The 26447-nt window shown below is 39.7% G+C and overlaps 2 protein-coding genes across 7 annotated transcripts in view; one reads left to right on the plus strand and one right to left on the minus strand.

The window, feature by feature from the left end:
- The window catches only part of letm1 (leucine zipper-EF-hand containing transmembrane protein 1), a 54712-nt gene extending 37343 nt beyond the window's left edge, over positions 1-17369 (minus strand). For all 6 annotated transcript variants that reach the window (XR_799473.1, XM_010783010.1, XM_010783008.1 and 3 more), the window contains exons 1-5: positions 17027-17369; positions 11238-11295; positions 10148-10640; positions 5333-5476; positions 4447-4584 (exon numbers count right to left, since the gene is read on the minus strand). Coding sequence is in view for 5 of the 6 variants with exons in the window: in XM_010783010.1 (XP_010781312.1) it covers positions 4447-4584; positions 5333-5476; positions 10148-10640; positions 11238-11295; positions 17027-17111 (918 nt within the window). In the remaining variant the exon portion in view is untranslated. The remainder of the gene's footprint in view (positions 1-4446; positions 4585-5332; positions 5477-10147; positions 10641-11237; positions 11296-17026) is intronic.
- A 1865-nt stretch (positions 17370-19234) lies between these two features.
- Positions 19235-25442, plus strand: LOC104955704 (histone-lysine N-methyltransferase NSD2-like). Its single transcript, XM_010783092.1, has 9 exons — positions 19235-19351; positions 20746-21338; positions 22042-22207; positions 22297-22463; positions 22950-23390; positions 23851-24067; positions 24619-24728; positions 24930-25038; positions 25405-25442. Exons 2-9 carry the CDS (start codon positions 20766-20768, stop codon positions 25440-25442), a joined length of 1821 nt encoding a protein of 606 aa, XP_010781394.1. The 5' UTR covers positions 19235-19351; positions 20746-20765.
- Positions 25443-26447: the final 1005 nt, after the last annotated feature.

The following is a 26447-nucleotide window of genomic DNA, read 5'->3' on the forward strand; positions in this document are numbered from 1 at the left end:
CCCCCAGAGACTGTTTGTCTGTTATCTGGTACACTACAACAATTACAAGTTGACAAATGCATACAGTGTGTACCAGACTTGTGGGATTTGCCTCTCACCTAGCAAATAACAAATAAACAAGGAGCAGAATGAGTGACCATGTCCCCGCGAGGCCATTAACTGTGGCCAGAGGGCTGTAGGGGAGAGTGTAATAATGGAAAACTAATAAAGAGCTGAAGTAAGTAAATACCTGAGTGACACCACTGGGTAAACGCCAACATGAGCCAAACTGTCTCCAGTCTAACAGACAGTCTGTCCTGCAGAGTATACTACATGTTAACAGCTGGTGGAGTGAGATTGTGGAGCCTAGCATAAAACATGGCTTTTACAATTTGATGACATAAGTTATCTGGACTCAAACCAAATTCAGGATAAGATAAGATTAGAAAGAGACAGATAACAGTTATTTTATTATCCCTACAGGGAACTTTACACTAAAGCTGCAGCACAAAGGGCAATAAAAGCGTCAAATATGAAAACAAGAACAGAAACAGCAAACGTCAGACGAACGTTATGTTGGCAGGTTTGCTTTCTAAAGGCCTTACTGGAAGCTCACACAAATGTTGTGTAGCCAAGCGTTGTTTAAGCACACGCAATGTTATTTGTATTTCCACTAAGGATGAGAAGGACATGTGCAATAAAGTGGCTTAATGCCTTGAGTTTGAATTTATAACATTTTGTAAAATAGTATATCATTGTCAAAAAAACACATAGTATAGTATGTCAGAAAAATTAGATATGCCAATAAAAAAGCGACACAAAGTCAAAGTGTTTTTTTTCCTAAAAAATATTGTAGGTCTTAAAAACCTATTAGCTAACCTATTATTACATGCTATAAAATGTCATAAAAAGTAATCGCATACTTTGTTTTTAAAATAAGTCTTGGTATAATATGCCAATAAAAATAAATATTTTTAAATATCATGGATTATAGCAGGAGCTTAAAGGGTTTGATACCCATGGCCCACAGTACATAAAAGAACATTTAGCTGTACTACTTTAATGTGTTTCAGCATGTAGGTACAACATATATAATCAAGGTAGTCATACAGCCTAAGAAATTAATAAAATGATTGTCTTAAATACAAATGTAGTGTTCAAGAGGTCAATAACTTCTCACCCTGTCTGTTTAAAGAGCAAATGAAGCGTCTGCTTGACTCTATGAATGTCATTAATCCACACACAGTCATCCCAAGCGGGTCCGTGCCGATAGAGCGATTCACACTGCCATCTGTTGGAGAGTTACAAAGCCTGGAGAAGAGCTTTGGGCTGCTATCGCTGCAGACTGTGATACGTGCAATATTCCACCATCGAATAATTACTGATAAATGGAGACATGCAAGAGAGAAATGAGATACTGGATGACATAGTGTCAGGGAGTAGGGTGACATGTAATGAATGGTAACGAGGTGTTGTGAAGTGGTGTGGCTTATTCAGAAGGGATAACAAGGCTGGTGTACACAATGAATAGTGCATTACTTGCGGATTTGAAAAGCAGGTAGTCTTTCTTTGAACAATACATGGACACTGAGCATGCAGGCAAACAAAAAAAACACTGACACATGCTCTATTCCTCCCTTTCTTCCTCTGTGACTGTCACTTTTAGGAGAAGTAAAGCTTGCAAAGGAGGGTAGAGGAGTGGAAATGAAGGAAATTCATGGAAAGTAGAGTAGAGGAGAAAGAGGTTGCCAAAAGGAAAGACTACCAGCTCCAGGAATGTCCTGGCATCTGTGTCCGACCAGGCTGCGCTATTCAACAAAACAAGATTCCTGTCATTGAAATGCTCTCAATCACACGACACAATGGAGACATAGCTGAGACAGAGCGAGAGATAAGACGAGAGGGAAACAATCACACAGGTCACCGTCCTTTCATGCTGTAGTGAATATGCAATGTGTTTTCCCAACACTGTGACCTCAAAAGGCCTCGTCGTTCAACCTGCGTAACACCAGACAATTTAACAGCGTCATTCTTTCTTTGTTATGGCTGTGTCTACTTACATGGCACTAGCATGACAGGATTTTTTAAATATCCCACTGGGGTATTTTGGATGACAAAGCAAGGTTGTAAAATGCTTTTGTAGTAAAAATGACATTATGTAGGTCACTTCATATATTAGAGTGCTTTTTCCCCAATTCAATTCAAGTTCCTTTCTTCTAAATACGTAAGACAGCAGAACACAGTGCAGGGATTGCCATAATTCAGATGGAGCACTTCTCGAGCAACAGTGAAAATAACAGTTTGCTTTAAATAGAAACAGTAGTACTTAAAGTCACCCTGAGGAGGTTTCTTGTACATAAATAAAGTTATATTTATATTCACTGTTCCTTCCAATATATGTTGTGCCCTTAAGGCCTAGCCAACCTGCTGAATGCATTCCCTCCAGAAGAAAACATTTTCCAATTCCATTGCTTTTTTGGGACATTTTAGAACATGCCTTGTTTTTCAATTCAAATTGAGCAGATAGCTGTCCTCTTTTTACCAGTTTTAGAAAATGTCTACATATCTTGCATCACGTCACCTCTGTCAACTGTAAATCAATAGAGAAAGTGTTGAAAGCACGTGTATGACAGACTGAGTTGATGCATGAGATAGATATGATCTCATAAGCGCTGCCAGAGATAAAGAAAATAATCAACAAGGCCATAAAGCTATTATTTAAAAAGGTATTTTCATTGATATTTAAGTAAAAACTAAAAGAATAGCAAAAGCAAAGTGTATGGGTGGATTTAACACCTCTTTACATTCTCCTTTAATCAAAAATAAATATTAAGAGATATCCAATGTTGTTACTGAACACCAACACTAAAAGAAGAGTAAATATCAACAGGTTGCCAGAAACATGATTCCAAATGAATCTGCACAACCTTAAAGGTTAAGCTGATAATATGTCAATGATTAATACAGACAGAGTGAAAGAATCCTGAAGATCCTGGCAACCAAAAGAGAACAGAACATGTGGTCACTGTACAACAGGTGAGACTGAGACAGAGATGCACTTCCTCCTGAAGTGCCAAACATTCAACCAAGTAAGGAGCCATTTACTGGAACAAGTTAAACTCTGTAATCCCAGGTTTCAAGGAGGTTGATGACCTCTCAAGACTGAGAGTACTCCTAGGAGAAGGAAACAAGGCACACCTTGCTGCCCAATATGTATACACATGCCACAACCTGACGGATGTGTGTGCGGTGTGTGTGTGCGTGGCGTGGTGCTTGCGTGCTGTGTCGTGCGTGTGTCTTGGTGTGTCGTGGTGTGCTGTGTAGTTGTGTGTTATAGAGAGAGTGGTGAATTAGTTGTTCGCCAGTCCGATGAGTTTTAGTTTGTGTTTGTCTGTTGTGGTTGTGAGAGAGGTTAGAGTCGCTGAGTGTGTGTCTATGTGTCTGAGGTATTGTCTTTGACCATATGTTAGAGAGAGAGTAGGTTAAGTTAGTTTACTTATCATATGTCACTATGTTAATGTAAAGTTGTGCCACACCACACACACACACACACACACACACACACACCCACCACACACACCACACCACACACACACCACACACAACACCCACCAACACCCACACACACAACACACACACACACACACANCACCGGAAATTAGTTCCTGGGGGTGGATTAGGCAAATGAAGCCGCTGACGTCACTTCTTCTTCTTCTGCTTTGGGTTTACTGGCAGGCCGCAAACAACTTCACGGCGTATACTGCCGCCCAAAATCCCCCGGCCGGAAGTCCCCGGAGTTGGGGACTGGCTTCAGTAGAAGCTGCTGGGAGTCCGAGTAAATCTCCAGAACGCCGACAACTCCTCATCTCCACCGCTCCCATGTTTTATTTTGTGTTGCCATAAGTTAGTCTCTCTGCGTTTCTGCGCTGGGCGAATGATAATGCTAATAATGCTAATGCGAGGATAATAAAATGGCGGCTTCACAAACGTTTTTGGGAGTTTGACGGGGCGTGGTTTGCATTCCGCCCAGCCAATCAGACACAGGAACCTTTTTCTCCCACGAAAGTCCGACTGAAAAGGGGGTAAAAAAGGTTCTCTAGAACTAATTTAATTCCTGGGACTTTTTGGTGTGAACGCAACTAAATCGTAGTTCTCAGGAACCTTTTTGGGAAAAGTACTTGGTGTGAACGCGCCTATTGTTTCCATGTAAATCCATGTGTATTTTGTAAATTGGGTAACTTTTTATTTTATTCTATTTTTTACGATATTATAACTTTTTTTTTACTTTAATACTTTTTTATGCATGTAACATTATGTAACATTAAGCCGTCGTTGGCTCTTTTTCTGCTGTAACAACGTACATTCCCCCTCTGTGGGACTAATAAAGGTATTCTGATTCTGACCACCAGAGGGCGGTACTGAGTCTGCTTTGACTAATGTTCTGCCTCAGTAAACACCGACACCAACCTTCTGGAAGAATGTGGAGAACTCCTCCGTCACGTTGCCCTGGTCCGCTTTGTTTCTCAGAGCGATCTCCTCGATGGTGTCCTGCAAGAACTTGGCCATCTCCAGTTTGACCCTCAGCTCCGTTTTTAACCTCTCCTCCTGAAAAACAAATGCAATGTGTGCTATCAAATCAAACTCCCCATTCTTCAAAAAACTATAATGTAAGACATTTTGTTGAACGTGGTGTTGCCAAAATTGTTATATGATAGAGTGCCATAGAATGAAAGAAATATCTTTAAGCTCTTGTCAGTAATAGTCTTGCAAGTATTGTTTTAAATTATACGGGAGGTAAATCTGTCAGAAGAAATTGCTCATTTATCAACCATTTATACAACAATAATACCAGGGGAAAAGAAGTTCTCCAATAGTTGTGCATTTTGGTTGAGAAACAAAAGAAATATGATAAATATATTAGTATTTATAATTTGTAAAAACATGGAAACAGGAAATGTACATTGCCTTATTCTAAGCATTGCCAAATGTGAACTATATAGAAAAGTAGGTGATGGAACCTGTGCTGTGGATCAGACTGTAATTAGGATTAACCTCTGTTGGGATGATTAAACACAAACAGCCAGATTACCTCATCAGCATCCTGGGTGAAGGTTCAGGATTCAAACGAAGGAGGATTGTTTTTAATCATTCAAATGTCAACGTGTTGTCAATGGACTGCCATATTAAAACAAATCCATCGCAAAACAATGACATGACACTCCATAGCTGATGGTTTGATTATAAAAAGTATTGTTAGTTGCGGTCTTTGATGTTACTGTGTCTCAGCCATAATTGGAATACAATGAAGATCTGAAACACATACAGATTTATTCTAAATGAAAAGCGTGATTACCTTCTTTGACTTTGTCTCGAAGGTGGACGGCAGCATGTTGGGGAAGAGTTTCAGAGCTACAGGAAGCAGGAACTCCATGAAGGGGACGATGATGAACACCAGGAAGGGCACCAGCCTGAAGACGTCGGCACATGTTCTGAGGAACTGGGGAGAAAACATTGGAAAAACTCAAATTAGAAGGAATTATTTTCATATTTACACTGCAGTATGGCTTGTATTCATGTATTCTATATACCTGTTGGGTTTATTTTATTATCTTTGCTTTTTAATGCCTGTTTTTAAATGCCATTATATAATGTGTTTCTGCTGTATTTCTTCTTAAATGTATTTTATTTTATTTTGTAAAGCACCACATTATATAATGGCATTTAAAAACAGGCATTAAAAAGCAAAGATAATANAAATGTCCTCATTTCCTAAATGTAAAGGCAAGGCAAGTGTATACATACATACATACATACATACATACATACATACATACATACATACATACATACATACATACATAGCACCTTTCAGCACACGGCAATTCAAAGTGCTTTACAAACTAAAATAAAGAAATACAGCAGAAACACATTATACAATGGCACTTAAAAACAGGCATTAAAAAGCAAAGATAATAAAATAAACCCAACAGTTATATAGAATACATGAATACAAGCCATACTGCAGTGTAAATATGAAAATAATTCCTTCTAATTTGAGTTTTTCCAATGTTTTCTCCCCAGTTCCTCAGAACATGTGCCGACGTCTTCAGGCTGGTGCCCTTCNTATGTAAGGTGCTATGTATGTATGTATGTATGTATGTATGTATGTATGTATGTATGTATGTATGTATGTATGTATGTATGTATGTATGTATGTATACACTTGCCTTGTCTTGCCTTTACATTTAGGAAATGAGGACATTTGGAAATTATTTAAAATGAGACTGGTTTCAAATATTCAAATGCTTTTCTATTGCTAATTCTATGCTATTCAAATTATCATACACACCACAACTACAACTTTGTTGGCAATGAGATCTTAAGGCAACCTCCAATGAAAATAAAGAAAGAAATACAAATAAATACAATTAAACTGTGAGTAAACCGACAGGAATAGTTCAAATGTATTCATATAAATTAGAATAAGATAAAAGACCATGTCAAATTAAATAGTGTAGAGTAGAAAAAAATACTGTACTGTACAATTGGACTATGTGGATATATGGAATAAACAGGTGTGTGTGTACTGTGTGGTATTCACAAACTGATACCCATGTGCACTTGTATTCACATTATATTACAATGTAAACCAGTGTCTGCTTGTGTTGTGTTGGTTTTCATTGATAAATATTGCTTTACATTGAAGCACCATTCATTCCCAGCAGACCTCCAGCAGGGGGCAGCAGTGAGGGGACAGGCTAAATATGTGAACAAAATTGTTCTTCCTTTGTCTCCTGGTACAATCACCCTGCTCAATCCCTCTAGTTTCTACACTCAGCACTTTTTTAGACCCCATACATCCCCAGGGCAACAGAAACCTCCTAATTCAATGTTGCGTCATTTTCTATAGACCAAAGTGAACATTCTGCCTCACAAGGCTCAGGAACTGTCCCCTTGTGAGGACACATTTGTGAAGCACAACCCTGAACAATCCTCAGAGTATAGAAGTACCAGGCTAACGCTAGTCTACTTTATTGTTCTGCTGTCCAACTGTGGCTTACTGGCCGTCCAGAGACGCAATCCCAACCAACCATCTAGAGAAAAGAGAGTAGAGAAGGCCAAAGCACAAGTCCCTTTTTCTCCTCCTGCATGTCAGCGGACCAGTAGGGTGAAGGGTTTCGGCCGGCCTGAGTGAAAAGGCCTTTGTCTGCTTGCCCATTGACATGTATATCATCTCCCAGAGTTCCACATCAAAAGGAGGGAGCAGGGGGGGTGACAGATTAAAATAGAAGAAGCCTTAAATGGAATATGAAAGGAGGAGATTAAGTAGGCGATGGCGCTGCAGGTTAGATGAATGGGGTGGAGATGGACTTCAGGACATGTGCTCAGCCGCATTTGAAAAGGTGCAGATGGGGGGGTGGGGGAGGTTTAATGGTTATAGCAAAGGCTCACTGTAAAAGGGACCAGGCGTATTTCAGCTCTGCTTTGTGCTGTTGTGCCATCGCTTTGCAAAGCACGAGGGGTCCCATTATCTTTGTGTCAGTATAACTTGTGAAACTGCATTGTAAACACGCCTCTGCAGCCATGTCTGGAAGTAAAACACCTGTACATTCCTGTATATGCTCCTGCTATGAACTTATTGTAGCAAGTATTTCATTATTATCCTTGTAAAGAAAGGCTCTCTTAAGGCTTTTTAGTAAAGTGTGTAGTGTATTCACCAGCCCAACTGTTAATACTTTGCTGTACATTTTCGAATGTTCAAGGAAAGTTTTTATCAGTCAAACATTATTTTAAAAGTGATATATCTAGTTAAACAGCATTAGCAGCAGAGGCCTTTTAAAGAGCAGCCGCACTCACAACTTGCCAAGTGGGTCCACTAAGTCTGTAGCATCCCGTCTTATGAAAGTCACCTGGTCTGAACTGCTCATCTTGCCTGAAATAACACCTGAGTGCCCGCACCTGCATCAGAGTACTGCAGTAACCCCGGGATCAATACAGACAACTTCCCTGACTGCAGGCCGACTCAAAGCAAGAGGCAGGTCACGGCAAAAAGCACTTTAACAACATTTCATCAAATAGCTGTTTTCCTTTTAAGCAAATACGTACTACTGTTTACTTCAAGGAATGCTGTTTGGGAAGCATCAACCACCGAAGCAATGCTTGGACACTTTGGCTAATGTACGCTTTGTGTGAAGCTAAAGTTAAATGAGTTTTATTTTCAAAGATAAAGCCTCTTCCTAAAGAGCTTTAACCACACAGCACAATCTGCTGAGCGCCTGGTTAGTAAACACTCACACTGTAGCCAATTTCTTTAATTGATCCCATTAGGTTTGAGAAGCTATGGATTAAACCGTACAGAACAAGATGTCTGGGCTGTCAGACATTTTTAGTGCTGAAGTCATCTCTGGTCTTTAAACTCATGCTGCTAATCTACTCTGTAAACTCTGACTGGAAAAAAAGCTTCACTGGAAACAATGGCTGATTGATTCATACTTTGTTTCTGTTCAAATATCTGACAGAATTCATTTACTTACCAGACGTGGTCACATGTTACCGGCAATGTATGTTTGCTAAGCCCTGCCTGATATGCTTTTTTACTTCTGCAGGGTATATGCAGGAATCCTGAAGTCAAATGTAATACCTTTTAAGACCTTTTTTAAGACCCTTTCCATACATTTTAAGACCTCATCGCAACTTCGAGTTCTAACCGGTTACATTGGCTACACACTTTACCTCACATTTACTATATTGATTGTAAGATAGCAAAACTACACAGAGTGCAGACAGACTACTGATGCCTCCTTTCCACATGAACTTTGACCTCTCTGTGAAGGTCAGGTTTAATGCAGTATGCTGCTTGTTTGCTTCTGTGCTCTTTCATTCCAGTAGACTCCTCAGAAACCATTAGAAACCAGTATTTGACCAATAAACAAAACAATTGACAAAACTTTGAACTATGAAATATATTAAACTTTGGTGAGCTTCAGCGGGGTAATGCCATATAGGAGTATATGATATAGACTATATTTAGGGGTCGATATGTGTTGACTTTACTTTAAAATAGCAGATCTCTGTGACCGGATATAGTTTGGCTTAGTGAACTCTTACCACCCACCCCCCTCCCCCCCCACAGAGCGGAGCAAGTCATCGAAACTTAAAATAAGAAGCAGCATTTTACGGTGCGCCTGGAGGGGGTTTCCCGACATGTCGTTTCATTCAATGAAAGGGTGTTTCATGTTGTCGTTGCTGTGGACCTTCTTAATACCTTGGAAAATGCCGTTTAATACTTTTTAATAGCCTTAATTTTCGCTAAGTTGATTTATCAACTTTTAATACTTTTTAAGACCCCGTGGACACCCTGTTCTGTCAAGCTTTCCTTGTACCACACAGCACATAATGCTGTTTACAACCCAGGGGTAAAGCAGGTTTCTAAACTTCTAGCCAGCAACTAGCAAATTACATGTCAACAGATTTTGGCAGCTCTAGCTATTTCAGCTAAAGTTAGCCACATGAAATGTTTGAAAGAGACATGTTTTGTGGTCTTTTTAATGTTTTCCAGCTGACTCATTGGAAAAAGAGAATCATGTTGGAGACTCAAACATATCCACTTGATGACATACATGATACAATCTTAAAAGGCTAGCTGCATCCTCCAAGCAAAAAGACACCATACATCCATACATGCTGTGCTGAGCCAAGTTGCTAAGCTTGGATAATTGTAATGCTCTTCAAGGGAGGGGTTTACCAGTTAATGCTGCATCAAGACTGTAAGGAAGGAAGATATATGGTGTTAAAATACACCTACTGTACCTCATACTTTAGGGCTGCTCCGACTGTAGCTAACTGTGGTCGTAACTTTTACCTTTACGATTACCTACATTCTGATTCTGACCTTTTAGCAAAAAATAACTATACTTTAATGCATTTATTTTTGGAACGTCAGCTTTCAGTACAAGGAACCGAATAAAGAATAACTGAAAACCCAATACTCCAGCAGAGCTGTTTACAAGCCAAATGTGGAACAATGTTAATAGGTGTGTGAATGTGAGGGTCGCATTATTAAAAAAGCATGTCCCTTTAAATAAACACATTTAATGAAAGCATCATTCTAACAGATATGTCTTCCAGAGGAACCTTTCATACAGGATATTTCCCCTGCAGGCCTCACCTGTCTCCTCTCTCGGCGGGACAGCGGGTGTCCGTTCAGCACCTGCCACAGCATGCGCCCAGCGATGGTGGTGTCGATCCACAGCAGCCTGAAGCCGTGGTAGTAGTGTTTGACTTCGTCTACAATCCACTGTCGGACGGACCTCCTCACGCGCTCTGAATCCTGCATGGGGCTGTACACCGGCCCGCCTTCCTCCATCGTCTTTTTCTTGTCCTTTAATATACGCAGGGACTTCTCCACCTTGGAGTCGTCCCATCTCCTCCTCGAGGTGTGAATCCACCTCACACCTCGGATGTCCTGCGGTCGGGCTAACGTCCACTGGGGCCCTGTTGTGATGGCGGGGTACGCTGAAGAGGAGGCCCCCAACATAAAAGCACAGTGGAGGCGCTGGGAGTCCGGGCTCTGGCTGGGGCCCACGTACCCATCTGACAGGAGGAGGGAAGGGCCAGAGGGAGAGGCCTGGGCCAAACTGCCCAGCCGGAGCCCATCAAGTCTAAGAGTACACCAAGATAAAGAGAATTAGAACAAAGACATGTTAAGTCTTAAAGAATTATGAGATCAAATTTATTAGAATACAATATCAGTCAGTTTATAAAAAACCTCTACATAATAGCCTATTGGAACAACATTTTCTAAATGAATAGGAATTAAAGTTTTTCACAACATGAACATATTATGAATATTTTGATGATTTCTAAATTCTGGTAAACACTTCTTGTGAAATTGGCCTAGTTTGCAATCTTTTAAAATGAGGTTCAGAAAAGCACAGTAAAGGTATACTCGACTAAATAAGCAAAAAACAACACCTCAAAAGATGACTTTGAAGTTTAAGATCTAAGATTTAACATGGGTCACTTATCTGCAAGCATTTGAACCAGGCTTGAACGGGGGCTTTTTTTTATTACATAATAGCAAAATCCAAAAAACCGCAAAAGCTTTAAAGTCCTTTGAAACTGAGGGCAAATCTCAAAATGTAATATTATACCGCACGGAAGACCTTTTTAAATTCTTTGGTTTTAAATTAGGCCAATATAAGCTTCTCTCTGATGTGTGCGGGACATATAGACAGTGTAGCATTTGATTGGCTTACTTTTGACTGGAGAGTCTGAGCGCTGTGCAGTTGAAACAGGCACCATCTTGTACTTTCCCTGAAAGGAGGAGAAAAACAACATGAGCAGCCATCTTCTGGAAACCAGTCATTAGACAGATAGGGGCATGAAAAACTACATAGAGGAAACTGAGGGACTTCAGCAGCTATATTCAGGTTTTAACCAGTCTGATACTTTAATGCTACTTTTTCTCTGACCCAGTAATGACTTGAGCAAAACCCCAAAGCAGCGCTTGTAACTGGATATGCAATAACGTCATATAACGTGAAGTCCCTCCTGATGCCTTTAGTGATAGTGTAGCTAAGAATGTATAACTACAGTCTGCTGCTATCTTCATTCATGTTTTACTAATTGTGGCAGTAGAATTTAAGCAGGTACTTCTGTACTGCAATATTGAGGTACTTTTTAGTACCTATAATGATCCTATGGAATATGATGCCATGCCATAAACTATCCAACAGATACAAGGAGTTAACATTTGCATAGAGTAATACATCTACATCTACAGACAAAAACACAATGTACACATTAATGCATTAGTAATATTAATTGATATGAATAAATATCTTTATTTTACTTTATGTATCTGCAAATACCTCTTCCACACAAATGAGGTGCTACATTCTTCTGTTATTGTCTTTACACTGATCTGTCTTGGAGGCCACCCTGACCCTGGGAGGCTAACAGGGCTCCCAAACCCCTGAGGCCCCCTTCAGTGTGATGTACATGCAGAGAGGAGGTGGAGTAGTGAGACACTTTCAACCAATCAGGTCAGAGCACATGGCCTAACCACGCCCTCCCTCCTGCGCTCACATGGCCCACTGCAGTGGATCCAGGGAGGCCTGGTTGAACATGTCAGGCGGTGGCCGGCCGCCAGCAGGACAGAGTTTACTGGAACAGTGTCACCTTTGTGGCTGAGCGGCCGCCTCATGTGGTAAAGAAAGAAACAGCTAGAAATACAGTAGATTAGCTAACCCGGTAGCAGGTCAAGCAGTATAACCTCAGTCCTCTGGGTTTGATCCTCTTGGGGGTTTTACCGTTTTGCTTTCACATTTAGTCAAAGATATTTCACTTTTCACTTTCACTTTGTAATTCTGGTTGCACAACTATCATAAATCAAAATGGATACACTTTAGAGCTACAAGACAATATGTTTATTTTAACAAGTGTACAGATGTATGGCACTAGGTAATACCACTATACTAGCTGTGTTCCTGCTAGTTGATGTGTTGCTTTAACACATTGACAACCGTTAGGAGGACCTTATATCTTAAAAAAGGAGTACTTAAAAGTGGGGCAGGTAATTTTGGAGAAACCAGCTCGAGTGCGCTAGAATTTGAAAATACACAGCCGGAAAAAATCTGCCACTTCCTTACAGAGCCCCTCCTCCAACACACACGAACGTGCACATGACCAATGAGGGCACGAGATAAGTTTGTGCACAGATGGAAGGCTGACAGGCAGGTAGGCCATCCAGTTATTTTAGCCGGGCCGGCTCAGATGATTGGTCGTGCTTTTTACAGTACTACGGCTTCCAGATGACATTTTTTTATGGATTTTTTGTCAAAGCACTGAAGATATTCATTGCTATCGGGATGTTTGAGCATTCCATGGAATATAACAAAAAGTGTATCTCCAGCCGGTTTCTCAAACTTACCTACCCCACCTTTAATATTCCATGGGGGCAATACTAAACCTTGTGTGAATTTTAAAATAGGGTTTGGTTTTTAATTATTTAACCAATTATCATGGATTGTCAGCATATAACCTAAAATAAAGCACTAGTGTATATAACACCCTTTATTGTTAGGCCCTTGCTTCAGTCAATGAAAATTCTCCCTTAAATGCCTTTAATGGAAAAAAGTATAGAAACCCCAGAAGGAGCAACAACAACGTGAGACGCATGTTTATACAGAGTGGAGAAATGACAATTCTGGAGACTTATTTCAAAAAGTTAACTTCACTTATGCAATTGCATTCTCTGTTTCTCTGGCAATCATTCATGTCTTACTGTGTAGACACAAACTTGCAGAATAAAGAAGAAATGTTGACACAAACTTTAACCATATTCTAGTAAAGTAAAACTGAAAATGATTCTAGTGTTTTTTCTCTAATGACCACAGAAAATCAAATCAGAACAAACTTCTTTAGCATGGGATTAACATTTGATTTCAAATCAAAGCACTACTACCTTATTTATTTATCTGCACATCTCAGATGTAATATTTCTACAGAAGATAGGGCTGCTCAATTCATCGTATTTTAAATCGCAATTACGATTTTGGCTTGCAACGATTATGAAAACAACATAATCGAAATAAAACGATTATTTTTTAAATGTAAAACCTTTTTTTTTGTATTGGTTTTTCAGTTGAATTATACTTAAAGTTCAGGGTAATCAACTGTTAAAAAAATACTCTTCACATTTTTTTCCCAATAAATGTTCAAAGTAAATGGATAATCGTTTTTAATAATCGTGATATCAATTATTGACCCAAATAATCGAGATTATGATTTTTGCCATAATCGAGCAGCCCTAACAGAAGAGTATTCTGTATTAATTGGTGTTGGGTAGGATTATGATAACAATGGTCTTCGGTTTTGACCCCTTTTTGTTTTTAAACAGGGTCTAGCCTTGAAAGGTCATGACCTAGTCATGCCCTGCTACGCCTGCTTGGCATTACATGCGATCGCTGCTTGATGTTTGACCAAAAACATGGTCTGTTTTGTGTTAAATCACTTCCTCGTGTGTTTGTGCACCCTGGAGCCAGCTCAACTCACAAGTTGATACTTTGGTTCTCAGCCATTTCAACAAGTATAATGATGTGTTGCACAAAAACGATCCATACAGGTTCTTTTAACATCTTAGATTGGATCTTATGCAATTCATAGGATTGCTGGTAGGGCCATAATAATTTCTTTAACTGGACATCTCCCACCAAAGATGATTCCTTGCATTGTGCTCTAAATCCAGGGCCATTATGAGCTTAATTAAAATTGATTATATATATTTTACATAGCTACTATTAACATAGTAATATAGTTTACAGTACACACTGGCAACTTAAAAACAAACCATAAACTAAAAATAGTTGTTTACTGGACAGTATGTTCCTAAGCCAACGTGCAGACTGTGTGCGTTTTGATATGCAAGACTTTCTGTCTATGTGGCTTTAGTGGCTCTCAAATGTGAAGTATCTTCTGTCACACTGTCCATCAAATATGACGTTTCTGGGTCATCATTTCCCATTTGACAACGCTCTCGGTCACACTGACAATAAGTGAACAGACGACCAAAATATACATTTTCAAGCAGAAATGCTAAATGTGTGTAAACAGGGCTTTAAACAAGCATAGAATAAGTTAATAAAAAGATATACACTGTTTCATATTGTAGCATATGGCACCTTGAAACAATAACTAATAGGACACTTACTGTACAACAGTGCATGTTTACCATCACTTTATTACAATGAAAACCTTATCGTTTCTCCTGTAGTTTATTTACACTGCGTTAGATAATGCCATAACCTTTACTACTTCTGACCTTGTAACCTTAGTTTGATGACTGCTTCAAATCCAATCTGCAAAAACTGCAAGCTGATCAATGTTCAAGAGTTAATGTAGCCCATTGGTCACTATTATTAAGGAACTAAATGCTGACTCTTTGGCTGGTTATTATTATTGTACCAGAATATAGTAGTGTCCTCCACACTAGCTGCATGTAATTAAGCTCTCCTGTCAGCGGAAGAGACGTAAAGAAAGGGGAAACTACGCTCAGCCTGTCTCAGGCAGATTTAGGAGAGGCACTGACCTTTCCTTGTGAAAGCACCACAATTCGTCTGAGACTCTGGGCCCGAAGCCAAGTGCTCAGCCTCAGTCAGGCAAATTCCCTTTATGACCTACTCATCTATTTATAAGTAAAGCTTTAATGCACCAACTAAGAGACATGCAATCACACTACTCGAGCTTTGACCTCGAATATCTTCTTCCTGACAACTGTGATACACGTTACACATTGTATTTAAGACAAAGTGTGCAGGGAAATATACGACCTTAATATCCATGCCGGTTATACAACGGCTAACATGCAAACCTTATCAATTAATTTATGACAGGAAATTACTGAGTTGGTCTGCAGCCACATTTACTTTGACCACTGCCCAGTTTAAGATCGTACAAAAAAAACATATATTGCCATACAGTATATTGTGACCCTGTCATTTTCTTGGAAATGAATTGAGAAACCAGGAATGCATGTTTAGTTTAATGTGTTAAATACGTGACAAATAACTGTGTTTGTTGATCAAAAATGATTGCTCAATGATTTGCATAATTTTCCACTATACTTTCATACACCCAGAGACAATTTATGAAATACTAAAAGCTTGGATTACACTGTAAAGGTAGCAAAAAGATACCTGTGAAGTGTTTGTGTCCTCCTGCCCAGGGACTGCAGGTATAAAGTAGCTAGAAGCCAAATCTGGTACAAAGCATCCTTTCTCTTTGTATGAGATTCATTTATTGTGCACATGTGCATAGAATAACACCCCTAAAAAAACTAACCCATGATATCTTATTGCATAATTCAAATGGTGAGACATATTCTGTGTATTCAAATAGATAAGTCACATGTTTGAAAATGCACAACATCCTCACCGGGCTCTGCATTTGCTTCTTTCGATTCAACCTTCTTGTGGCTCAACATTTCCCATGCTTGTCCAAACATAAACAATATGAATACAATCTAGATAAACTGTGCTACAGGATCACAAAATCGGCACAAAAAATTGTGTCATTCCTTTTATATCCAACAAAAACATCTTGCTTTGATATTCGGGTATCTTGTGAATGCTCATTTTAAAAGGGGGACCTGCCTGCACTAACAACAAGCATCCTCACAGGCTGCATTGGAGAGGAGGGGGCGCTCTGCAGCAATAACAGACGCCAGGTTGTCCTGCATCCCAAATCATGTTTTGCTCCTTATTGATCAGAATGGGTGCAAGCTGCAGAGCCTCGAGAACTGACAAACCTAAACCTTATGCAATATAACCTTCATGCAAAGTAGAAACCATAATAAATGACCGGCAGTTTAAAATATTATGCTGGGTTATCACCTTCAGACACCCACCATCTTCCCAAAAGCACAAACATGGCCAACCCAAGGCTCCTGCATACAGGACTGATCATGATAGTTGTTAATTACTGGCTTTATTTCGTCTCTATAGTCATAATAAACAGGTTTCTTGTGGATGCTGGATAAACAGACAGGATCCTGTCTGATTAACCAGCATGGGCGGCGTGTCGCGCAGTGGGTTAGTGAGTTGGTGTTTGGATCAGGGGGTCACAGGTTCAAACCCCACTGCAGTCAGCATGTCGTTGTGTCCCTGGGCTAGACACTTCACCCCAAATTGCTCCTGTGGGGATTGCCCACAGTATTGAGTATGTAAATCGCTTTGGAGAAAAGCGTCTAACAAGTAACATGTAATCCTGCCTGCCATAACACGGAGCATCCTCACAGACTGCAGTAGAAAGAGGGGGGCGCTCAACAGCTAAAGCAGGGTTGTCCTCATATAACCTGAATCCGCCATCACGTTTTGACTCCTTATATCAGAAAAGGTGCGGTTCAGAGTCAGGCGACAATTTGATAACACAAAAGCTTTACGTGCAATAGAGCCTTTACGCAGCTTTAGCTCGCCTCCATACCAGTCATTATTAACACTTAGTAACTTACAAAGCAGCATAACAAATGATCATAATCAAGTCTTACCTTTACTTTTCCTGAATTCGTTCTTCAACGACCTGGATGTTTTCATTAAAGGTGCCCGGGACCTCGTCAACAGGATTAACGCCATGCGGAGGCTTTCTGTTTGAACTCCTTTAAACAGTTACAGTAAATTAAGAGCTAGTTAGCCTGCTAGCTAGCCAGTGCGTAGTCAATACGAAATAAACCGCTAACTTTGTCACATGAAGAAATAACACCCCCAAAAATACTTGTTTGCTTTTAACAAGCTACTACGCATGGATAACTGTACACCGGAAAATTTCGGTCCATGTCATGCCCTTCCCTTCTACGCAGATGACAGCTAACCGAACCCGGCTCCCGACTGACGTCAAACTGGGGTTATTGTTAAGCAGCTTGAGGTTATGAAAGACTTCCGGTTTGTTTATAAAAATAAAAGCATGTGTTTCCGTGTTGGACGGGCTTCCCAGGGCAAATGTGTCAAGGGCCTCTTGGCCTGCCCTGGACCTACGAAATGTTACTAAAACAGACATGTAACAACCACAAGGAGACTCAAAATGGTCACAACAAAACAACAGAAATAAGAAGCTGCAAAAAACACAATGGGGAAACAAATGTAATAGATTTAAAACACAAACAATTCACAAAACACAAGGTATTATACATTGGCTTTACTTAGGACAAATTATTATACGAATATTGAGACATATGAATTGAAATAAAATAAGAATACATACAAATCAAGGACCAGCAATAACACAGAAGAGTCCTAAAAAAATTACTGGCAAAGGGTGTTTAGGAGAATCCCAGTAATCAACCATTTTAAGTTACAAGGGTAAAAGGAACCACATCCTGAGTTCTTAATGAACAGACTATTACATTTTGTAGCATGCAGACATTGTGTTAGAAATAGTTTCCCAATTGATTTGTGTTTCCCCTTTTTAACCTTAACACAACCTGGCCTTACACCTTTGTCCTCTGCTTTGTTTAACATCAACCCAACATTGACCTTGAGTCTGAAATAAAGATTGAATGAATGAATCAAAAACAGTAAGCTCCCACAGAGCACAATCATCAACATAAAAACTCAATTGAAGCAACCAACATCATTTTTGTTGTACTTCTTATTTTGTGTGAAAGTTACCGTTACATATCTATGTGATGAGATGTCCACATGCTCAAGTCATCTCTCACCCGATGTCATTCATTGTTGGAATACTCCATCAAGAATGGTGTCTTTTATTTTGAAAGGCAAAGGTTTCCGGATGTGGTCTGTATTATTTTATTTAGTTTCACGCTCCTCAGTTTCCCCTGTTGGTACTGCAGCTTGCATTTACTTCACAAGCAGGGAAGCATGTGATTCTGTGCTCTGCCATGACCGGGTCGTTGCCAGGAAGAGGAATTTAGATCAACATGTAATTATAGGTCCTCAATTAACGTTTGGCCTCCGGTTATTTAATTAAGACAAGGAACAGCATATCCTAGAAGACTGCAATCCACTCCTAATGAATTAACCCTAAGGAATCCACCATTAGAACATAGATTACCAGACCACGACCTTAGTATACAGATACTGCATGAACATGGTTAGTGATTTATTGTAGCAACTTTTCCCTTATAAAAGCTTACGATAAATTGCATCACATAAGACATAAGATAAGTGGGCTGAATGTAAAGACTTCTTCCTTATGTCCATCAAAATCAAATAGCAGGATTATAAACTATTGACCACTATATTGCAAATTCAATATGTTATCTCATTTGCAATTTGTTTTAAGTTGTTGGAATTTTTGTTATTATGAATATTTATACTAAATGAGTACCCATCAAAAATGATAGGCCTCCTCCCTTTCAAAAAACTATTTTAAATATGTCATAAAGTGGCAATATTCTTTAACATACAAGCACTAATTCAATGTTTTTATTTTACATATTTCAGACTGTTTTGTTGAAGCCCTAATGCTGATATGGTAGGAGAAAGTGATATTAAGCAGTACATAATATACATGTATACTTTTAACAACATATGTTAGTAGTGAATAAGTGGTGTAAGAAACACACACATACAGTGATCGTATTTAGTATTAAATAATAATGTAAACGTTGTGAAATTATGTCAGAACAGATGGAGACACCGGGTCAGGCAGCTACTTCCTACGGTTGGGTTTTTGAAAGGACCGGTTGGAGCCTCTCTCTGCTGCCGACCAATCGGAAGTGAGTATTTTTCGCGCTGGTTGGCCGGAGATTTTGAGTTTCCCGCAAGCTTTTGATTCGACTTGAATGAAATCCCTCTGCTTTCCAGAATGAATACGGACATGTATCCACTATAACGACCGAGAGGAGATTCAACAGGTAATCACAAAGAGACTGTCTTTCATGTTATTGTCAACCCTGGAGACATTAGCCGGCGTTAGTTTTTCGCGTGTACACTTGTTCGCCCCGACCATCCATTTTAGCAAGAGAGGACCTGCTAGCTTGAATGCTAGCTGACTGTGCTAACACTAGTGCAATTTGACTGTAAGCTTGTTAGCTTCGGCTAAAACCGTTAGCTTGTTTGAAACGAGCTGTCATGGCGCCTGCAAATTGAGTACACCACGGAAATAATAGATAAACAGTTTAAAAACACTACGTCCAGCCGTACACCATTGTGTTTAGTTATTCACGTATTTGTTTTTCTACCTTAGTTTATAGGTGGCTGCGTTTAGCTTTTGGGGAAGCGGCTTTGACTATTTGCTGAAATGCGTTGTAATGGCTGACTGTAGCTTTGACAGAGATGCGGTTGTGCAGTACGGGAAAACTCTTGTCCATGGATTGTATCCATGAGATTCCCACATCGTGGCTGCTTCTTCAGATTTTAGTCGAAGCCCTGTTTTGTGGATGATGTGCTGTGCATCTGCTGGCTCCATATATTTCACGTTGGCCTCTGTAATGTTTTTGTGAGTTAACGTTAGAATCTTAAAAATGCTTGTGTTAATGTTACTGTACACAGCCGTTGCAAGTGATGTAATGTTCAGCTAATTAACAATGCACTCTAACGTGAACCCCCATGTAACCCGTTTTTTACTTATGTGGGATACATTGAAATCCATCAATTATTAGCAATACTCCGACTTGTCAGCTGCTTCCATTTCCGCGGCTTTTCTAGCCGGTGATACGGCGGCAGCACAGCTAGCCTCCCACTCATTGGGTATTCGCTGCATGCGGTGGAGCCTGCAGCCAGCCTCCTGCATTCTTCACACCGCTGTGCATCAGCTAGCCGGTAGCTAGACCTTTTCCAGGAGAAAGCCAAGTTAAACACTGTCGTGGTAAGAGGCTTTCCGCCAGCACTGTGCTTTTTGTTCGTATGCATGGACTAATCGATAATTACATGACCTCGTTCACATTATCATAGTTGTGATCAACGAATAGCTCTGAATTTCATTGAGGCATTACTTTACAGAGGCATTGTTGTTTCTGACATATGGTCATGGTACGAGTCCACTTTCTTATTAAAACATTGAAGAATACAGGATTAGAACAATCCGTGACAGGTGCAGTTTTCTCAGTCGCCTCCAAGCTCTCTGTTCATGCTCCACTTGAGCAAGTGAGTGCCATTTTGTAAAATATGTAATGTTATGCCCATATATGCCCGTATCCCAGAATGCTATTTTACTAATTGCCAGAATGAAGAGTACCAATAATTGTTTTTTTATGATATTTGTATGTTGTCTGTGTGCTAAGAACTTTCTGTCCTACCTTGTATTGAGCCTGGAGGGGGTTGGATGGGATGGATGGCAAAGGTAGCTCCCTGCCTTCAATGCCAGAACCTGCCAGCCCAATCAACATGAAGCAGCCGTCAGAGTCCCTCAGTGTTCGGAAAGGAGGGGGGGACATGAGCAATGACCCTGCTTTACTAATGGACAAAGCTGCTGCTCAGCTAGCCGCCACACTACAGGATGGCCTTCAGAAGATGGCTGGCCACAATCATATTACCCACAGCCACGAGAGGCTCAAAGATCTCACCTCCATTATGCTGAATGGCGACCAAGACACGCTGCCTAAGCTTTGTGCTCCAGAGCTACCTATGCTTAAGGGCGCTGAAGCCCCTTCTACGAATGGCACCCATCAACATAATTGCACTCCTCATACCGAACATGAACTCAAGGAACAGCAGCCGCTGTTTGAGCAATGTTGTGCCAATGGGACCAGTTTGGCCACGGCCACCGAAGGTACTTTATCAGGACCTGAGAAGAGACAGGACTCAAAGAAAAGGAGGGGGGGACCTCACAAACCAAACCTACCTGCTATCCCTGTGGAGCCACTTGACCTCACCAAAGCTGTAGATGGATCAGCTGAAAAGGTTTGGCTTTTATTCCTACTTTTAAGCCATTTACTTCATGTCATCCCCTCTCAATCCCCCCTCTCCTGTCAAACTTTGGCGGCCGTCCTATGTAGTAGTAATAATAATAATAACGATCACAATAAAGGTGTAGAAACTCAATATATATCTACCGAAAACCAAAATTGAAGGAAGAACTTCTGTTTGTCATGCGTGTTTACAAACCACAATATGCCTAGCTAATACCGGTTTAAAGATAAACCTGATGATGTGCACATTTTTTGCTGACGGATTATATTAAACCAAATAAAGAGTAATACATGTTAGTACAAACTTTACCAGGCCTCACATTGAAAGTTGAATTCACAGTGAATTTTGACAGAGAAATAACATTTGTTCAATCTGTTGACATTCAAATATTTGCCCACATACCTTGAGGAAATTGATGCTCAATCTGAAGTATAAAAAAATTTCAGCATAGGCTTGAAATGTTGGAAATTGATATACATGCCTACATTTCCTTAAACCTTAATGCACTCCTGCAGATATTGCTGTTTGCCAGTAAATACTGGAAACTGTAAAGTACTTATATTGATGTATGTGTCTAAAATTGTGTGGAAAAACTATTGGTTATTTTTTTTAGGAGAGAAAAGGTGATGGAAACTTGGATTAGTTTCTATTTTATTCTTATTGATTAATTGTTTGTTTTTTTCCTCTCCTGCAGCTTGAACTCATTGAAGAGTTTCCGCAGGATAAAAAAGAATCCCCTCTGCTGATCCGGTTTTCTATTGGTGATTTGGTTTGGACCAAAGTGTCAGGATACCCCTGGTGGCCTTGCATGGTGACCACAGACCCAGATTTCAACACTCACATTAAACAGAAACAGAAAGGTGAGAAACAGTCTCTGCCACTTTTTTTTAAGAGGCTCTGTTTTTATACTAATATTAATCCTGTGTGTGTCTACTTTTATTTATTCTAGCCATCACTACCAGGTATGGCCTCCTCTACCACGTGCAGTACTTTGGAGACGCTCCAGAGAGAGGCTACATCTTTGAGAAGAACATGGTGACCTTTACTGGGGAAGATCAATATGAGGAGCTTATCCAGCGCAACAAACGGCCAGCCTCCCGTGAGATTCACAAAAAGGTAAATTAGATTCTTCTAGTGTGACACCCTTTTCCTTTGGCCTGTAGATGATGTGGTGTGCTGCTGTTAAGACAGAATTGCAACATTAAAACGTTGCACTTCCCTAAACTGTTTTATGCAAAGTTCCCTCTGGTGATTACATTTCAAAATATTAAATGAAGAAGCATGTGCCATTTAAAAAAAAAAAACAACAACAGCCCTGAAACGCATTAAACAAACAGCCATCCCAGTTAGACTTTCATTCTGTTTTCTTACCACAAACAGGAAATGAATAATGTTTACAACATAAAAACGATACATCCTAGTAATCAAGTTTGTAAACGTTTTTATTTCTCTCCTCAATGTAAGACAAGTATTTCTTTGTTAATGGCCTTCTCCTAGCAGCATATATTCCAGAGGAGAACACAAAGATTAAACAACACTACTGGGTGGTAATTTATATAACTTTTGTATAACTATGTTTCTTTCCCTCCCTCTGCCATGCAGACGGCTCCCTCTGTGCCCCGTAAACTCCAGGTTCAGTGGAACATGGGTGTCATGCAGGCTAAGGAGGCCATCAGCATGTCACAGCACGAGCGCAAAGTGAACTTCACATTTCTGTACGATGAGGACGGTCCCCACCTGAACTCCTGCATCCTGGAGAAGTTGAAGCCAGAACCGAGCAACGAGCAGGCCCAGGAGACAGAATCAAGACTCAGCCCAGAACCTCCCTTCCTGATGTTGGGCGGCGCCGCCGACCCCATAGCCGCCCCTCAATCCCAAGAAAGCACTTCAACAGAGAAAAAGACACGAGCACCCAGAAAAAAACTCAGCTCAGGAGGAAGCCGAAGAACGGGCAAAGACCTTCTAAAAAATGTATTATCGAAAAAACTGCTGAAAAAGACACTTTCTTCCAAAGATGTGATTCATCCGCAGCCAGCCTCACAGGTGAGGATTATTCAGTCAAATCAGTGGATCGCTTGTGTCCTGCATCATTTAGAGTTATTTGAATGCAGACTTGCAGACACAGGTTCATGGAGCAGGTAAATGTGGGACCTTCCATGAAACGTTCTGAAGTGCAAATGAAACCGTGGATAAAGCCATTTAGCCTTGTACGACCCGAAACAGCTGTTTTTTTCAAACAAGTATGTTTTTTTTGCTGCTGTATTGACGAATAGGCTTCAACATGATAAACCATCTTATAAACGCACAACTTATTGACCTTTTAACTTTTTAAATAGAAACAAATATTTATTCTAATACTAAATCAATCTGTGAAAATACTAGTAAGCAATTTTTTGAATGTGAATATGTAAAACCCTAATTGTGTTATACTAGGGTTTTTGGAAAGTTTTTGCCTTTTTGGGATGGTGTCAGTTGATACATTTCTTAATGATTTCTTTTTTAGGATCCTACCACTTCTGCACCAGATCTGGAAGCTGAATCAGTCATACCTCAGAAGAAAAAGCGAAGACCCCGACAGCCTCAGTCTCCCACAAAGATCGTGAGGAGACACAAAAAATCTACAACGGACACAACTGCCCCAGTAAAGAAAAGGAAATCGAAGCTGGTTTCTTCGACAGACAATATCTCAGAGCCAGTCTCACTTGCCGTTTCAGTTCCAGGTTGGTTGAAAGTTAGTTAGTTAAATCTGGCCTTGGCTGGTATGAGTTTACTAGAGCTGTGGAATCTGTGAATTGCCTCATGCTGCTATCAAAACGCTGAAGTGGTTGTGTTATTGTGGCATTTATCTCTTAATGTGACCAGACTATTTAAGAACTTTGCATCCTGATTGTATAAAAAATGTTTGTTGGTGTTGTTAAAACCAAGTAAGCCATTCAACCTTGATTGCACAATTGCTGTTTGATAGTTGGGTTGCTTGTTAATGTTGTTGTGATTGACTAAGTGGAAAAAAGCCATAGAGAATGTGTCATTTAAGTGAGCCCAAATGCAAGAGAATGTGCTATTTCATCCTTATTTGAGTGTGACAATTTATTTTAGACTTTTATGTTTTCTTCAGCAACGTTTGGTTAAATTCATCTTCAAGCCACTTTCAAAGCTGCCTTTAAAAACATTGTTTTCATTTCCTGTGCTATCCCTTAACGGCACATAACATGTTTGATTCAGGACGAAGTTAAGATTTTGAAAGAAAAAAAAAACGTTTCTTTGTTTTTAGTCAAGAAGCAGCGAAAGAGGACTCCTAAAAGCCCACCAACAGATGCTACGGCAGACAAGGCTCAGCCGCCCAAAAAGAGACTTAGAACCACCAAAGAAGTTGAAAAACAGGTGAGGTTTCCGACGTAATAGCTGAGATGAGAAACACTTTGGAGATCTAAAATGATTTGATAAGTAAACATCTAACACAAAGCAAAATAAAATTATGCATGATCTTTTTTTTTTTTACCAAACTTCACATGATTTTATTTCCCAAAATGAATAGTAGGCACTTTGTAAATAGATTTTCTTCCTTTTGTCCTCTCGTCCCAGGCTTTGTCTACAGAAGGAACTGAACAAAAGCGGAGAAGAAGAAAGAAAACGGACAAAGATGTAACAGAACCCAAGAAGAGACTCCCAAAGTCAAAAGCTCTCCTCACTGGTAAACATCTTTTTTTTATAATTTTTTTTTTATAACAGAAAATACAAATGTATAATACATTAGTCACCATGGGTATTACAAAGTAGCACAACATCTATAATTGGGGTTGGAGTCCATCAGAGGGTTAGAGTGCCCACGTGTCCATTACAGACCATATTAAATTGTACAGGGTGTCTGCGGGGTCTTAAAAAGTATTAAAAGTTGATAAATCAATTTAGCGAAAATTAAGGCTATTAAACGGTATTTTCCAAGGTATTACATTTTGTAGCTTGTTTTCAATAAGTTTATAAATTGTCCAAAGAGGTTGTATTCTACAGTCTGCCTGAATGTAATCATTGCGTAGGTGTGTAGTGTGATTCTGTGTAGTTTATTTATGGCACCCCGTTGGATCTGACGTCATCTGAACAGGACATCTCACGCTCACTGCTTGATAGCGCGAAGGTCCGTTTACGCCGGTTGTTAAACAACATCGTTATGGGGAAATGCAAGTTTGCGTCAAAATGGTTGGAAGATAAGGAGGAAGGACAATCAATACTGTATATAGTCAATGTGAGGTAAAGTGTGTCGCCAAGGTAACCGGTTAGAACTCCAAGTGGGGATGAGGTCTTAAAATCATAAAATGTATGGAAAGGGTCTTAAAAAAGGTCTTAAAAGGGATTACATCTGACTTCAGGATTCCTGCATGTATATGCAGGAATCCTGAAGTCAGATGTAATCCCTTTTAAGACCTTTTTTAAGACCCTTTCCATACATTTTATGATTTTAAGACCTCATCCCCACTTGGAGTTNGCGGCTTATAGTCCGAAAATTACGGTATATCTTCACTTCTAAAAAGCGGTAAATGAATAATCTTTTTTCTCAAAGCAATGATAAACCTGTGAGTTGGATGTAGAAAAGTCAGAATCAATATAGATGTTTTTATTTTAAAGTAAATTCAGATTGAACATAGTAAAAAAATGTAAATGATAGTGTCCGTCCAAAAAAAAAAAAAATACATTACTTATAGTGAAAACCACCCTTGAATGATGGGTTAGTAGACTAAAAGCTTTAGGATCAAAACTATAACATATAATAAGTACCCTGTATCAAGATTAATGCAAAACAAGGCCCATTTGACCTTTTTAGAGATTTAGCACAAAAAAACACTTCTGGGAGCATTTTCCATATCTCTGGAACCCATAGGTCGATTTTGATGATTGACATCTCTTTTTAACCGTTAGAGCCAATAGAATCGAGGGGAGGTTCCTAAAATCCATCTAAACATTACCCATTGGTGAATGCCCAAACCGAAAGCTGTCATAGCAGCTATATATGAAAACTCAGTTTTTGCCATAAATATGAAGATAGATTATCAGTAATCATTTCTAAGTGACACAGACACATTGGATTAACCTTCAGCAGCGTTTCTA

Source organism: Notothenia coriiceps, unplaced genomic scaffold (genome assembly GCF_000735185.1).
Source record: "Notothenia coriiceps isolate Sejong01 unplaced genomic scaffold, NC01 NC01_scaffold00024668, whole genome shotgun sequence".
In the NCBI taxonomy this organism is placed as follows: domain Eukaryota; kingdom Metazoa; phylum Chordata; class Actinopteri; order Perciformes; family Nototheniidae; genus Notothenia; species Notothenia coriiceps.

Coding starts and splice junctions, on each gene's coding strand:
- LOC104955704 (XM_010783092.1), top strand. CDS start 20,766: ATGGATGGCAAAGGTAGCTCCCTGCCTTCAATGCCAGAACCTGCCAGC. Junction 22,464..22,949: donor CCCGTGAGATTCACAAAAAG/GTAAATTAGATT, acceptor TCTGCCATGCAG/ACGGCTCCCTCTGTGCCCCG. Junction 24,729..24,929: donor CCAAAGAAGTTGAAAAACAG/GTGAGGTTTCCG, acceptor CTCTCGTCCCAG/GCTTTGTCTACAGAAGGAAC.